The sequence below is a fragment of the Trichosurus vulpecula genome, chromosome 1 (genome assembly GCF_011100635.1).
Source record: "Trichosurus vulpecula isolate mTriVul1 chromosome 1, mTriVul1.pri, whole genome shotgun sequence".
Taxonomy (NCBI): domain Eukaryota; kingdom Metazoa; phylum Chordata; class Mammalia; order Diprotodontia; family Phalangeridae; genus Trichosurus; species Trichosurus vulpecula.
The window spans coordinates 533,287,180-533,302,527 of NC_050573.1; the positions used below are offsets into that span (position 1 = coordinate 533,287,180).

General features: G+C 39.2%; 2 protein-coding genes across 2 annotated transcripts in view; one reads left to right on the forward strand and one right to left on the reverse strand.

The window, feature by feature from the left end:
* The window catches only part of C1H7orf50 (chromosome 1 C7orf50 homolog), a 368,607-nt gene that overhangs the window by 61,773 nt on the left and 291,486 nt on the right, over positions 1-15,348 (forward strand). The gene's annotated exons all lie outside the window — the stretch shown is intronic.
* GPER1 (G protein-coupled estrogen receptor 1) lies at positions 9,138-11,144 on the reverse strand. The gene has a single exon (XM_036741327.1). The coding sequence runs from the start codon at positions 11,141-11,143 to the stop codon at positions 10,046-10,048; it is 1,098 nt and encodes a 365-aa protein (XP_036597222.1). The 5' UTR covers position 11,144; the 3' UTR covers positions 9,138-10,045.

Below are 15,348 nucleotides of genomic sequence, written 5' to 3' on the forward strand. Positions count from 1 at the left end.
AAAAGTTCCAGCCTCTTCCTACATATGATTTCTTATGATAAGTTTCAGATTGATTCCTCCCAAGTATAAGTGACTTGGAAAAGTCGGCAGATTTTCATTCACTTTTGTTTTCTTTTCCTTTGGCCACAAAGCCAAATGGTCCTGTATTCAATTTCCCCACCCACTGGACAATGGCAGTAATCAGATTTTGTGAGCACAGCTGACTTTTTATTTTTATTTTTTTAAACAGAGTTATGTGAGAGATAAGTTTTCCTATAGATTGTATGCCCTCTGTACCTGACTCTCAGCCATTCAATTCCACCACATACTGGGCACCTTCTAGGTAAAGGGTGCTGTGCCCGGTACTGAGGTAGATCCAGCATAACATGAGTACAGCATAACATCAGGTCTCAAGAAACTTACATTGTCGTGGGGAGGTCAGACTGATATCTACAGTCGAACACAGAATGTGATCAGTGGATAGAAGAGGCAGCATCGTATAGTTGAAAAAGTATTGGACTTAAAGTGAAAGGACACATGGCATACTACTTACTAGTTAAAACTCCTAGCTCTACTATCCTAGCAATGATACCTTGGGTAAGTTATATGCCGTTTCTCTGGCCCTCTGTTTTCTCCTCTTTAAAAAAGAGGGGGTTGGACTAGATCGTCCCCCAGATCTCTTCTAGCCGTAATCCTGTGAATTATATAATCCGTCATTGGCCTCCTCAGTTTTAGTCTGTTACTTAGCCTACCCAGACTCGCTGCATCTCCATTATAGATACACATGCACATGAGACCAGAGATTGCTTTAATAATTTTTGGCAGCAATGCTATAAAATAAAGCCTTTTAAATTGCTTTTTTGTTTCCAGGTAACCTAACTTTTCCCCATGCCCTAATGCACTTTCAGACAACATGCACAGCTCAAAGTACTTAAGTGTGGGTATATGAAATACTCATGTGTTTGTGCTTCTCTAAAAGGGACAAAGCATGGGGGCAAGAGGGTGGTGGTGAAAAGATTAGGTTACCTCGATGTAAATAAACAGTGACTTATTAAGCAAAAAGAAAATTAGAAAGGCAAGCCTGGCTCTCTGTGAACTGATCATAACCAAATTAAGTGATTGGCAGCATTCAGTTTGATAAAATCCTGCTTTTGGAAAGAGCGTATCAAAAGGTAGAATGTTATCCTCCAGTCGCCCGTCCCCCTCCCCCCCATTCTTTCATTCCCACCACCATCACCACCACCATTCTTGGGCATTTTAGAGTGGTGGAATATTAAAAGCCCCAGAGGTTGAAGGTCACTGTACTTACTCGTCACCAGAAGTAGCCTGAACACTAGCTGGGAATTCTTTATGGTTTCTCAGAGCTGAGCTAGGGAAGGGAGGGGGAAGGGAAGAGGGAAAGGAGGACACAGAAGTGTCATGCAGATGATATGTGTCCAGGAATCTTAATGGCCACACTAATAAACAAAGGGGCAAAAAGGTTTCTAAGTCTGCTTTTCCCAAACCACTTTCTTTGGAGTCCTAGTGCTGTCCTGTGCAATGTCAGTGAGGCTTTGGTGAGAAAATTTGATAAAGAGATCTGCTTTTCTAAAATATTAATTGTGGAATTATGTATGCGTCGGACATTGTTACTGATTATATCAACTTTGGGGATAGGAAAATGGGCTTTTTGGACTTAACTTTTCCCCCAAATTTCCCTGACCTTTCTCCTTTACCCAGTCAATAAGCATTTATTAAGCACTTTCTATGTGCCAAGCACTGTGCTAGGTGCTAGAGATAGAGACAAAAGGGAGAATTATAGTCTCTGCCCTCTAGAAGCTTAAAGTCTAGCTGGGTGAAACAACATATACATGTATAGGCTTAGACAAAACAGATACAAGGGAGGTATCATGGGATCAGAAACTAGGAAGGGACCTCAGATGACCTCATTCTACACAGGAGGAAATTAAAAGCAAGAGAGATTTAAGTGATTTGTGCAGCCTTGGCAGCTAGGATGGAAGGGAGTGGGGTAGGGGAACAGAAGATGGCACTTAAGCATTCTGAGAGGGGGAGGGAGGAAATAGGCATGGAGGATAACCAGTGCAAAGGTATGATGGGTGAGGAATCAAGGCATCAGCAAGCATTTATTAAATGCCTGTGCCAGGCATATGTAGATCCAGGGGTCACTAACGTAGAGATCTGAAGTTACAGGAGATGAAGAGGTCACTCGGAGTATGTAGAGTGAATTAGAAGAGGGTCCTTGAGTTACACCTGCAGTTAGAAGCGATATGTTGGAGGTGATGATCCACAAAGGAGACTGAGAAAGAGTGGTCAGACAGGGTGGATGGAGGAGAACCAGAGAAGAGAGATTATCTAAGAACTGGTTAAGTTTCAGATGATACAGAGGGGTCAGGAAGAAAGAGGGGTTGGTAAAGGACCATTGGGTTTGGCAATTAGAATATTCTGTACCTATAAATTCTCTCCAACTCCCCTCCTTCCCTCCTTGTACCCTTAGGATTTTGGGGTCCCATTCCCTGTATTTTTCTTTCCAAAATAAAATATTAATTATTTATTTTTACTTTACATTACATTACTTGCATTTCCCGGTACATCTTCCCCCCCTCCATTCTGAGAACTGTCTCCCATAATGAAGAAAGGAAAAAAAAAGAAGAAAAAAATTCAGCAAGATTAACCCAACATAGCAAAAAAAACCTGACACAGGTAATCCCTCACTTTTGTAAAGAAGAAGGAGTATGTGTCTTTTCACTTATCTTCTTTGGGGCCTATATTTTGATCCCCGTAAACTTAGAAAGTACTTTAGGGTAAATGAGGATGTCCCAAGTCTTTCATGACTAATCTGCACACACTATCAGAGGTAGGGGTGCCAGTCACTGCCAACTGGTGAGTCACAATGGGTTTTTTTTTGTTTGTTTTTTGGAATTTTTTTGGAGGGTTGAAACACTTATATTCCAGGAACTGAACCCAGGCTAGTTAGTGACTTATTTCTGTCAAGTCACTAAGAATCTCTAGGAGCTGACCGGGATAATCTTTACGAGTAACAATACTTTAAAAAAATTTTTTATTTGTTTTAGTTTTCAGCATTTACTTCTGTAGGATTTTGGGTTCTAAATTTTCTCCCCCTCCCTCCGTTTCCTCCTTCCCAAAACAGCATGAAATTTGATAGAAGCTGTACATGGTGTACAAATACTTCTTAGGCAAAGTGTATCTTGCTGCTATACTTTCATTCACCTGAGAAGTAATTTATTCAGATACATATGTGAATAAATATGGATTTATTAAAATATGAACATATTTCCCCCCTCTTTGGGACATTTGTGGGAAGTTTCTTTAATTGTTACTGTCATTGATAGTAATAGCTTAATATTGGACATTGTGTCACTGAAATGATATGGAGGCAGCCCTGGTTTTTCAGAGATGGGGATGGTGGAGAACAAGTTGTGTTAGGTTCTGCCAAGCAGGAAGAGTTTCCACTTGCGAGCCCAGTGATAGACTAGAGCTGTCATCCTTGCCTCAGCCCAGCCAAGTGGTGATGAAAATGAAATTTTTGGCTGTGGCTGGCAGTTCATGAAATCCACTTACATATGTAGAGATATTATGATCTTCATTGGCAAAAGGAATAACACCACCGATGAATTGGTAGGTCTTTTAAAGTGTTGAGCATCAAGTATTCCTGAGCATTCCCACTTGTTAGCTGCCACAGGCAACACACAGATCCCCATCCTTTAAGAGTTTAAATTCAGAAAGCAGCATAGCGTGTATATTTATATATCATAATATTGAAACCTCCTATAATTATCCTTTCATGTAGTTTCATCTTTTTTCTTCTTATAATTTGTGTTTTTCTTATTAAAAATGATTGGTAGACTTGACATGGCTGCCTCCAAATAATCATGCACAATTTAACTTACATCCCCAAATATTGCATAGTTATAGAAGATTCCCTTTTTAGATTGCTTCACCACTCTCCTTGATTTCAGCAGTGATTGAAAGCACTTCCTGAAAATGAAAGACTTAGGCCATCTTTAATTCCAGCAGTTTCTCTCCAGAATTCATTTTTAAGTTTCCTAATTAAAATTTTGTTCTATATTCTGCCTATTAGAGCATGCTTTATTTTTTTTCCTGCAATAGAAAACTAATTATCCTGTGTACCCTTTTGAAATGCTTTTAAATTAAAAATAAGTGGGGAAAAAACTTTACTTAAAACTAAAATTGAATTTCATAAATCAGTTTCTGGGATAATGAATAAAGATATGGGGATATGGGTTCCAGTTGTGTAGAATTTTATGAAGTGCTGGGGAAATTTGAAAGGGCAAGCCAGTGTTGGGGTATAGTTTTATTTATATTAGAATGATTCAAGATTCTCTGTCCACTCAAAAAGCATTTATTAAGTACCTACTATATACCAGACACTGTGCCAGATGCTGTGGATACAAAGCAAATGAAACAAGTACCTGCTCTCATGCATCCCCAACCTGAGAGCAAGTAACATGTACACAGGTAAGTAAATGCAGAATATACATACATATATACATATACATGTACACATGCAATACGTTTCTGGGGGTGTCAAGACAGAGCACTGAGGCCTGGGGAGGGAGAAGAGAAATCAGGATGTACCTATTGTTGGAAGGATGCAGCTCTTGAGCTGAGTCATGAGGGATTCAAAGAGGTGGGGATGAAGAGAGTGCATCTCAGGCCTGGGAGATAGCCTGTGGGTTTCAAGGCTTCAAGGTGGTAGATGGAAAGTCATGTATGGGGAATAGCAAATAGGCCACTTTCGCCAGAGTATAGAGTATATGAAGAGGAGTAAAGTGTGATGAGCTAGTGAGGCCAGATTGTGATGGACTTAAAATGTCAAACAGAAGAGTCTGTATTTTGTCCTGGAGCTTTTTGAGCAGAGGTGTAACCCAGTCAGACCTGTGCGTTAGGCATAGCCATCTGGCTGCTGTGTGAAGGATGAATTGGAGTGGGGAATGGGTGGGGGAGACTTATGGGAGAAAGACCAATGAACAGGATAGCTCAGTGGTCCAAGTGAGAGGAAGTATGAGTATGACTTGAGGGATGTTGTGAAGCCAAAGTCAGCAAAATTTAGCAACCGATTGTCTGTGGGGAGGGGGTGGTTAGGGAGAAGGCGAGTCAAGGAGAGCTCTCAGCTTGCAGCTCTAGGTGCTTGGAAGACTGGCAGATGGTGCACTCGACAACCATGGGAAAGTTAGGGAGTGGGATGAGTTTGGGTGGTATGATAACACATCTAACGTAAATACCGATGGGACACGTCGTTGGGAATGTCTCATGGGCAGTCTGTGATTTGTCACTAGAGATGAGGAGACTCTGATTGATAGGTTGGAATCAGACAGAAATGAGAAGCTTTGACCTAAAGGAAGCTGGTGGTTGAACTTTAGTTAGCTTTTAATTGTGCTCTGGATGACTTCTGTTTGTATTCCTGGCTCACATAGATCCTACTCGTAGAAAATCGGGAGACTCGAGGTAAACTTTTGCTTTTGGGGATACAGGCTGCAGGATGTTCGTACTTTATCCTTTTTGGTCGGGAGAAAGGCATCTTTGCAATTAAAAAACTCCAAACTCCACCACTTTCTGCTGGACCTTATTTTTATTCAAATGAAGAATCAGCTCAACCAGCAGTTATTTTTTGAATGCCTTCTGTGTTGTGAGGTGATATCATAAAGCTTATTATCAGAACTCAGTTGGGAATGCCACATTTATTCACAGCCTCGGGAGTGATTTGATTGGAAATCCCTTCTGATTTTTCTGCATGTTGGAGGCAGCCAGTTGGTCATCCAACCTCATTCTGATTCTCCTCACCGTCTTGTTCATTTTTTTTCCGGTTGAGCAGGGCTAGTTGATTTCTTTTGGTAGTCCGGTCTTCCTCAAAGAATCACAGGCCTGGTCATCCTTAAACAGTTTTGCCACTTCTGAACCCTAAAAGTTCTACTCCCTTCTCTGATTCTTTAGTTTGAGGGTAAAAAGTGCTGGTGAATGCATCCTCTAATAGTCTTTTCTTTGCTTGTGACCACAGGGTTGAAAAGTGTTTCTGATACCAATTGTACATGTGTTGAAATTGTATTTTGTTCTGTTCCCTGGGATTACCCCTTCCCACCCTCATTCCCCCAAAACCCTCTCTGAGTTACTGTAGTACATTGATCAGCAGCCAGTATAAGATAACAATAGTAGGAAGTAAGAATATAAAGGGGAACATAAAAATCACTTAAAAACACTTCCATAAATTATGGGAGCATAACAGATACTTATAAGCTGTCACATAAATTAAGGGACCATAGGAACCAATTGCAGCTGCTTTATAAATTAACGGAGGCCACATCCTGAGACAATGTGCTAAATTAGAGGAAGCCAGCTAGGCCTTAATGTAATGGCACTTGAGTCTATAAACATACATGCAAAATGTTATGCAAATGAGCTAATCATAAGGTGGTGTTGATATCTTTGAGATGATGTTGGTATGTTAATAAACTAAGCCTATGGTGGCATGGAGGAAAGTTGATCAGTCTCCTACCACCAAAACTGTATAAAAATGAACCCAAAACTCCTGCCCCTTGAGTATTCTACCTGTGACTGGTCCATTCAGTCAGCCATTACATAAGTGATTCTCTGTGTCCCTTTTACTCCCCTTCTCTTCCCCATGATGCCTGCCTACTTCTACCACCCCATCTCCTGAATGCCTTATACTATCCTCGATGACTGCCTTTGTACTCTCTGTGCTTTATTAAATTGTGATTGAAGTATCGCTTTCCACTTACTGCCATGATGATCTTTCTTGAGTATCCAAAAAACTGGACATGTTTGCCCTTACCTGACAGGAGCCCCCATTAGTGGCTCCCTTCCCTTAGGCCATAAACTGGGTGGGGCCCAGGGTTGAGATGATTAGATGTTCACAGCTGCCCCTATCGTATATGAGTATGGCACCATGAATCTGTTGATAGAAAGTAAGGGGGGACAGAGAACTTCGTGCCCCTCCTCAGGAGGGACCCTCCCACTGTTGGGTCTTAATAAATCGATGAACAATTCAGTATTCATCAAGGTGGGATAGTGCCTGTTTTGCCATCTTTAGAGTTCCTCCTGTTTTCACAACTTCCTTGTGGTGCCTTCTGTAGGGGTGCATGCCATTACCAAGTGTCTGTGGCTTACATGAGTACTCTTAATGGAACTATTAAAAGATATAAAAGTAAGGGGAAAAGGGATGGGGGGAGGGGGTGATAGAAGGGAGCGCTGACTGGGGAATGGTTCAATCGGAATATATGCCATCTTGGAGTGGGGAGGAGGGTAGAAATGGGGAGACAATTTGTAACTCAAAATCTTGTGGAAATCAATGCTGAAAACTAAAAATATCAAATAAAAAAAGATATACCAGGAAGGCCAATTTTAGGACTTGTTCTTACGGCTTTGAAAAATATTAATGTGATGTTTGTTTTGTGTTAGGTGACTTTTGAGGGAAGTGCTGAACAGAAAGGAGAAGTCCTTTCATCTTTTTCCTGAAAAGGTTCTCCAGCTGCTTTACTTATGTTTCTTGAGAACTCCTTAAATTCATGTTTCAAACACTAAGTCACATTTAAGGCATATCCTGACGTTTAAGAAGAGATGGGAGGCCCATCTTTTCACATAAATTCCTAGAAAAAGCTGTCCATACTTATTGCCAGCTTTTCCTCTCCTGTTGCCCACTTCTTCGTCTGGTTTTTGACATCCCCGCTTAACTGAAACTTCTCTTTCTGTTTATTAACTGCTAAATCTGATGACTTTTCTCAGTCCTTTTAGTATTCTTTATTTCTCTGTAGCAGTGGACACCACTGACCACTCTTTCCTCTTGGTTACTCCCTCCTCCCTCTGCTTTCATGGCACTGTTTCTTTTGATTCTTCTGTTACATGCCCGACTGTTGCTTCTTGGTCTCTTTTTACTGGATCATCATCCATGTCTCACCCCAAGGGTCTGTCTTGGATTCTTTGATCTCTTTTCCTATATCTATATATCCATATCCATATCTATATAGATCTATGTATCTAGATAGACCATTTTCTCTTATGTCTAAAAGGTTTAATTATATATTTTTTTGTTTACCTCAGGCCCATGGATAAAAACGCCCCATACAGGAGGAATTAATAGAGGAAATAGACTTGCTGAATCAAGGTTCTATGGGCATGAGTTCACCATTGATCTCTTAGCCAAAACCATGTTTGTTTGTTGGTCTCCTCTCTAACTGGAGAAGTGTCAAAGCATAATGTGGCACAGGGCTTGAAATCAGGAACATTGGATTTGATGCTTGCCTTAGCAAAACTATAAAAAGGGCAGAACAGCCTGGGCTTTGTCCCCCGTGTCAAAAGGGAGAAGGTTCTGTTTGATAGCACTTGACTCTTTGTAGATTAGAAATGACTGAGCCTAATGCCTAGTTAGAAAGAATTATTAGTTAAAATAGCAAACTCCCGAATGGCATGTTGTGGCTGTGACCCTTTTGAAATGCTTCTGAGTCCTCCCATCACAATGAAATCCTGGTCTGTGGCTTTGCAGTATTCTAGTGTTTCTGTTTCCCCACTTCATGTTTCAGCCTTCTTCTGCTGAATTGCCTTGTTGTAAAAATTGCTATTTATCTATCTACACCACAAACTACACCACATTGGCTGTGTGATTATGGGCCAGCTGTTTCACTCTCTCAGATTTCTTTTCTGTAAAGTGTGGATAACACTGGCACTGTTTACTTTGCTGAATTTTTGTGAGGCCATCTCTTTGAAAACCTTAAAATGAAAATACATATTAGCTGTTTTTCATGTGAGCGAAGAAACTGGGTGATACTCAAAAGCATTAGACTTTCAAAATTTTAATGAGAGCCATCTACATTATCATCATCATCATCATTATTCCTGTTAACATTATTATTGCATTATTAAACCAGAAATGCCATGATATTACGTTCTCTGATGGCCGTGATAAACTCCACAGCTCTCACAATTTCATTCCACATTCTTCTAAATGCCAAGGTTATTGTAAACATATACATTGAAGAAGTCAGCTTCTCAGCTCAAACTAGCATTAAGAACAGCAGTTATGTTATTCAAGGAGGAGCTTCGTCATTAATGCAAATGTAGCTTACACAAGTGACCGTGACTCATCTATGAACAAGGTAGTGGGCAGAACGGGATCATGTATTTTAGAGACTGATGGCCACTCTAAGAGAGATTACAATGCTTAGTGTGTCTACGAGCGACGTGTCTCATTTTAGCACTATTCAAGTGTCAAAGTGTGTGGTAGTAGCCTATAGATCATGGGGCTTGATTTCCCACCATGATATCAAATTTAGAATATTTCAAACAGATTTCAGCCAGAAGTCTTCGTGTTCATTACATAAAGTGGCAGATTTATTCTCAGTAGCTAAGTTTCCATTTAAAGTGCTACGTCTCCACAGAAACTTCTTAATAAATCTGAGTTTTCCCACTCGCTGTTTTGGCAGTTTTCTCTCAGGGGGAGGAATGAAAATCCCTGTGAAGAGTAGCAGAACATTATGATTTTGTCATCTGTTGACTCTTCTTTGCCATAGGAAAACATACTGTGATAATCTCTATCTTAAACTATCATTAGGTCTGACTATGAACTGTATACAATTAGAGAGAGCTTTTTAGGGTATATTCTTTAGTAACCCCAATTATAATCAAGTAAGCTTGACCAGAACTTACATATTAAAGCCAGTTTATAGTAGCATCTAGATCAGTGGTTCCTAACTTTTTTTTTTTTGCCCCAGGAACTCCTTTCAACAACAACAATTTGTTGTGAACTCCCCGGGGTAATTCAATATACTACTCATAATATTCTACAATTATTTAATGCTTAAGGTGCCATTGAAGAATTTTGAACTCCTTGGAACATTGTTGAGAAATCCCAAAGGTTCACAAGCCACTAAGTGGGAACTACTGATCTAGACAACATTAGAAGCCTAGGAGAAGAAAAGAAATATTTGTGTTTTTTCCCCTTCCTAGCTGTACGTGCATTTGTTAGTGGCACACAGTTTCGTTCTACATTGATGAAAAAATGTTCCCCGTTGTCTCTTTACACAGCACTGCTAAATTTTACTTCTGTCTGCTCACTGCTCTCAGGAATGACTGACTTGAGGGCAGCGTGACAGAAACGATTTAAGGCGGACAAGTTGCTTTTCTGTTCAATGTATAGCCTTAGCTTTTCTCTAAAAGTTTCCCCAAGGAAGCTATAGATAAGTGGGTTTAAGCAGCTGTTTGAAAAAGCTGCCAAGTTAACTATATGGCCAGTTAAAGGGTAGGCATGGCGAAAAGACTGTTTGCATGAAGAAATAGCTGGCTCCTTTCTTTGCAAGAGGTGCACGCTAATGAAGACATTTTCAGGTAGCCAGCAAATAAAGAAAACCAGGACCACAGCAAAAATCATTCGGAGAGCCTTTTGCCGCCGCAGTCGCAGGCTCTGGTGCTTGTGAGCCTTGATGAGAACTCGGACGATGAGCGAGTAACAGAGACCAATGATGGCAAAGGGAATAATGAACCCCAAAGTAATCTCAAGCCACTGGATTTCTTTCACATCAGCAAAACAGAAGCAGACCTCTTCTGTGTGCTGCAAATGGACAGCTGTAAAAGGTACCAGGGTAGCAGAGATAGACGCCATCCAGATGAGGCCACAGCTCAGCCGGGCATGGTGCTTTGTTCGAAAAAGACTGGATCGCATGACCTTCGCTAGGGCAATGTATCGGTCAAAACTCATCCATGTTAGGAAGAAAATGCTGCTATACATATTAATTTGCAGGAACAGAGACATGAAGGTACAGAGGATTGTGATGTCATAATACTTCTCATCTAGGTTAAATACTTCTATCAAGGAGTCGGCCACCAGGATGAGATCTGCTGCTGCAAGGTTGATGAAGTATAGGTCAGGGATTGTCATCTTTTCACGAAAGCTGATGTTCACCACTAATATTAGTATGTTTCCCACAAAACCAATAGGGAAGAGGAAGATAGTGTAGAGACATGAGAGAAAAAGACCAATGACATACTGTTGATGTTCATATTGGTCGTTGACTTGTTTGAACGGATCAGTGTCATTGAACAGGTGTGATCTGTTCAGTTCAAAGGATGTACTGTTGTAATCCACTGGTGACAAGGTACCTTCATAATAAACTTCCATTGTAAAGGCTCTTGCTTGACAGATTACATAAGTATTTCCACTCTAGTTGTAAATGCCCAGTATAGCTAAATTTTTATGACTTTCCAAAAGGTTCACGAAAGTCTGTTTTGAATATTAGATAACATCTGATCCATCTTCAGGGAAAAAAAAAATCAATCTCTGGGCTAAGAATAGTCAGTATTGGGTAAGGTCAGGGGAAACTTGTCATAAGTAATCTTCCCAGATTTTTGAGTCTATTGGTTGCAAAAAGGTCATTGGTTACCAAAGAGGGGGGAAATGGGTGAGATTATAGGCGATTCTTTAAATTGGAAAGCTGGAATCACATAGGTGGTTTTTGTTGTTGTTTTCAATCTTAAAGGTTATTAAGGAGTCCTTAATTTGTCTTCCTGATGTTTTCTTCTTGTGTAATTTTAGATCAGCCATTCATACCTGCCCTTTGATGTTCCTTGACTATCTGGAAACCTAGGGGGAGTAAATAGAAAAGTATTACCTTCTCATTCCTAGCTGCAGCTTGGCTTAAACACCAGTATACTTCTCATAAGGAACAGTTTGCTGTTGTCCAGTTCTCTCTAGAGTAGTGTATGACACAAGGAGTTAAATGAAGATCAGAGCTTTTTGTCATGTTGTATTGGAGAGATGGTTTATATCAAAAGTGTGCTGATGGATTATGAGGGAAATGTGATCTTTTTTCCCCCCCACAGACTTGAAATGCTGCTTAATCTGAGCTGGAAAATGGTCAGTTAAAGTGATTCATCTTTCTTTTATGCAACATATTCTTTGTTTTTATAGCCAAAATAGCATGCTTGTTAAAGAACATGGCTATTTGGGTGGAAAACCTTAGGAAAACTACTACTACAGGCAGAGGAAATTAACTTGGTTTAATCAGCTGATGGAGAATGAGAGAGAATGGGAAGGGGGAAAAAACAACTTTTATGAAGCATCAGACAGCACAACGAGCAAATTTAACACAAAACAAAATTAAACTTTTTACATTTTAGTTTCTATTTCAATAAAATATGGAGAAGACATTTTGCGTTTTGACAGTGATGAGGCTGGGTGTTAAACTGAAACAATGGAGTTTTACCATACAGAATGAAGTAAAGTTGACCTTAGGGAACTAAAAAAAAACCCCAAAACCAAGCTAGTTAAATCCCAATAATTTTAAGATTAAATGCCTTTAACAAGTCAGGTCACTAAAAGTAATTGTGCCTCGTAATGCCATTTTTAATCAGTAAGTATGCTTTCTATAAATGGCTTTTTAATAGCACTCATCTGTCACATCTTCTGTACTTGTTGTCCTTGTTTAGCTGCATTTTAAAGGGTGTGTTGTTTCCTAGATTTCTTAAGAATGGAATAACTTTTTAGTTTAAAAGTTTACCCTTACTTACGGTTGGGGACTAGTTTAGCCATTTATTAGTAAATGATGATTATCAGCATTTCTGTTTTAGTATATGTTTATTTTTCATTTTAAAGTAAATTAAGTTTAAATTTTGTTTTGAGAGTTTTTTGGACATTTCTTATAGAATGTTCAATTGAGATATTCCGAAAGTAAAGTTGAGATTCTTTTTTCTACAGCTTGAGAATAACTATGGTATTTTGTGATTTTAGCTGTGTATTGGTGAGCTTGGATTGTTATTTGAAAACATTCAACAGCCTTTGTTTGGCTTAGGTTAATAAAGATCTATTTACTTAGTATGTCACATAAATTTGTCTTTATTAGGTGTTGTTTTTCTATCTTCATTCATTCTTGGGTAGATAATCCTTGTTTGAACTACATGGCTATGACTGTTCTGCACTTGTATTCTAGCTGCAACATTTAAAAAATCTCAGCATTTAGTTTCATTTTAAAAACTTTTTAAAGTTTCTTTTTCTTTTTAAACATTTGAAAGATTTTAGTTTTCATTCCAGAAGAAAATTCTGAAGGGATAGCCTTTTACAAATATTTTCAGGATTTCATTTATTCCCATACCCATATTTGCTAAATATACATTCTGATAAAAAAAAGACTTCTTTATTATTTCCACATATTTAGAGCCTTTGGATTCACAAATTAGTGTTAGTTTTATGATAGTCAAGTGAAAATAAATCAAGTATTAAATTTGTTACTATCTCAGTATTCTCATAAAAATTGACAGCATATTTATAAATATAAAAACTTTCATAGCTGTTTTAAAATTTGATATCAAATTATTTATGTTTCAAATCTCTACTGGTTTTGCAGTTCAGGAAAAATTAGACCAGATCTTTATCAGCTCTGTTACCCTGGTAATTTCTGACATTGATTTACATTTGCTTGATCTATTTCTTTCAAAAGAATATTAATTGACCTATTATTTTTGATAGTTGGCAAGCTTTTTTATTGAAAGAGTGAGTAAAGTACTATAATACAGGTTAGAGTCTTTGTAATCCTATTTCCTGGAAGTGTGATATATTGTTCCTTGAATGAAATATGCCAGACTGCTTCGTAATTTTATTTATGGCATGCTTTATAAAAATTACCTTAGTGCAAACCTTTATTTACTGTCAGCAAGTCAAGAAAATTTCTCTCTACAGAGCAAAGTTTTGCTTTTATCATTCAAATAGCTGTACATGCCTGGAATTTTAGCTAGCCTTTCTCCCATGAAAAATGTAACCTTACCAAGAGTAACTACTAGTTCCAAAGTAATCAGGCGGCAGGGTTGTCTACAAGCAATTAAAAAATCAAGCCAGAGAAAGGTATGCTCATTTTAGACACAAACACCAGTCTTTTGCGAAAACATCCTAGAAAACATTTACTATTACAAAGGACACTCAGAAGTGAGCCTTACCTGAGCAGGTCCGGTAGTCCATCCACATGTGTGTGTTCAAGGCAGACTCCCTTTGTCTTCATGGTCTGTTCTTTTGTGTACCTTTCGAGGATTTGTTTGTTGACCTGGGCCAGGATGGGAACAAGATGCTAGCTTAACTTTTCTGGAAAGTGGTTGGGATGATAAACTGGCTGTGTTTAATGCTACCTGTTGAATAATTCAGTAGCAGCAAATAGGTGGAAGGAGGAAGAGCACCACACCACTGTTGAAACCTGGTTAAAAACATTCCCCTGAGTAAGTGACTGTCACTGTTCTTGACAGCAGATGCAGATCTTGCTGCCTGTCCTTGGCAACAAAACAGGGCTTTATAGATTTCCCAGGGTCCTTCTAATTTGTGTTCAGCTGAAGTGGTGCTGAACAGGCTTCCTTTTAAGGCTAAAATTAACCATTTTTCTGCTGGCTTTTTTTTAAACGTACTGCATCCGTAGAAATTTACTCTTCTTTCTTATCCCTGGCAACAAGCTCAGTCTCATTAGGCATTTTAAAAGTGAGTTTCCATTTAATTCCCTTTTCCTGAATACTTAACCACCCCCCTGCTTATACAATGTTAAACTCCTGCAGCCTCCACCCTACTCCAGGCCGTTAGTACTCCTTGCCTGGACTCTGCAATTGGTCTCCTTTCCACCAGTTTCTCCACTCCCTAATCCATCCCCAACACATTTGCCAGACTAGTATTCCTAAAGCACTGGTCTGATCATAGCATTCTCATCCTTAAGAAGCTTCCATGGCTTTCAGTTGCCTCTGAATTTCTCCTTCCGTCTTTTTAGAGTGACATTACCTTACTTCCTTTCACACACTCTATTCTAGCCAATCTGATCAGCGTGCTGTTTGCAGTACAGGACTTTACATATCCCACCTTCAGGTCTTTAGATATAAGTGACCCTTCCTCCCCCTCCCCACCTCTTTACCCCCAACCCCACTCCTGGAATGCTTTTCTTCATCTCCAGCCTCCTTTGGGGCCTTGCTTAAGTAGAATCTACATTCTTAAGACCCTTCCTACCCCTACCTTAGTTGTTAGGGTGCTCCTGCTTTTCCTGACATTGCTTTGTGTCTCTTCTGTGTATATTTCATGCATATAAAATAGCATGTATACATGGCCTCGTTCTCCTTCGTAGAATATACGCTTCTTGGAGGCAGGGACAGTTTTGTCATCATCTTCGTGTCCCCTCTGTCTAGCACAGTGTCCAGTACTTAATAGGCACTTAATTAAGTATGTATTGAATTGAATGCCATTTATTCCTTATAGTATTATTTTACATTTGTCATTATTTGTTTAAATTTAAATATTCATGTTTGACATAGCCATTGTTCTGATTTTAAATGCACACTTCAAATAATCTTACATGTTTAGGTAATAGT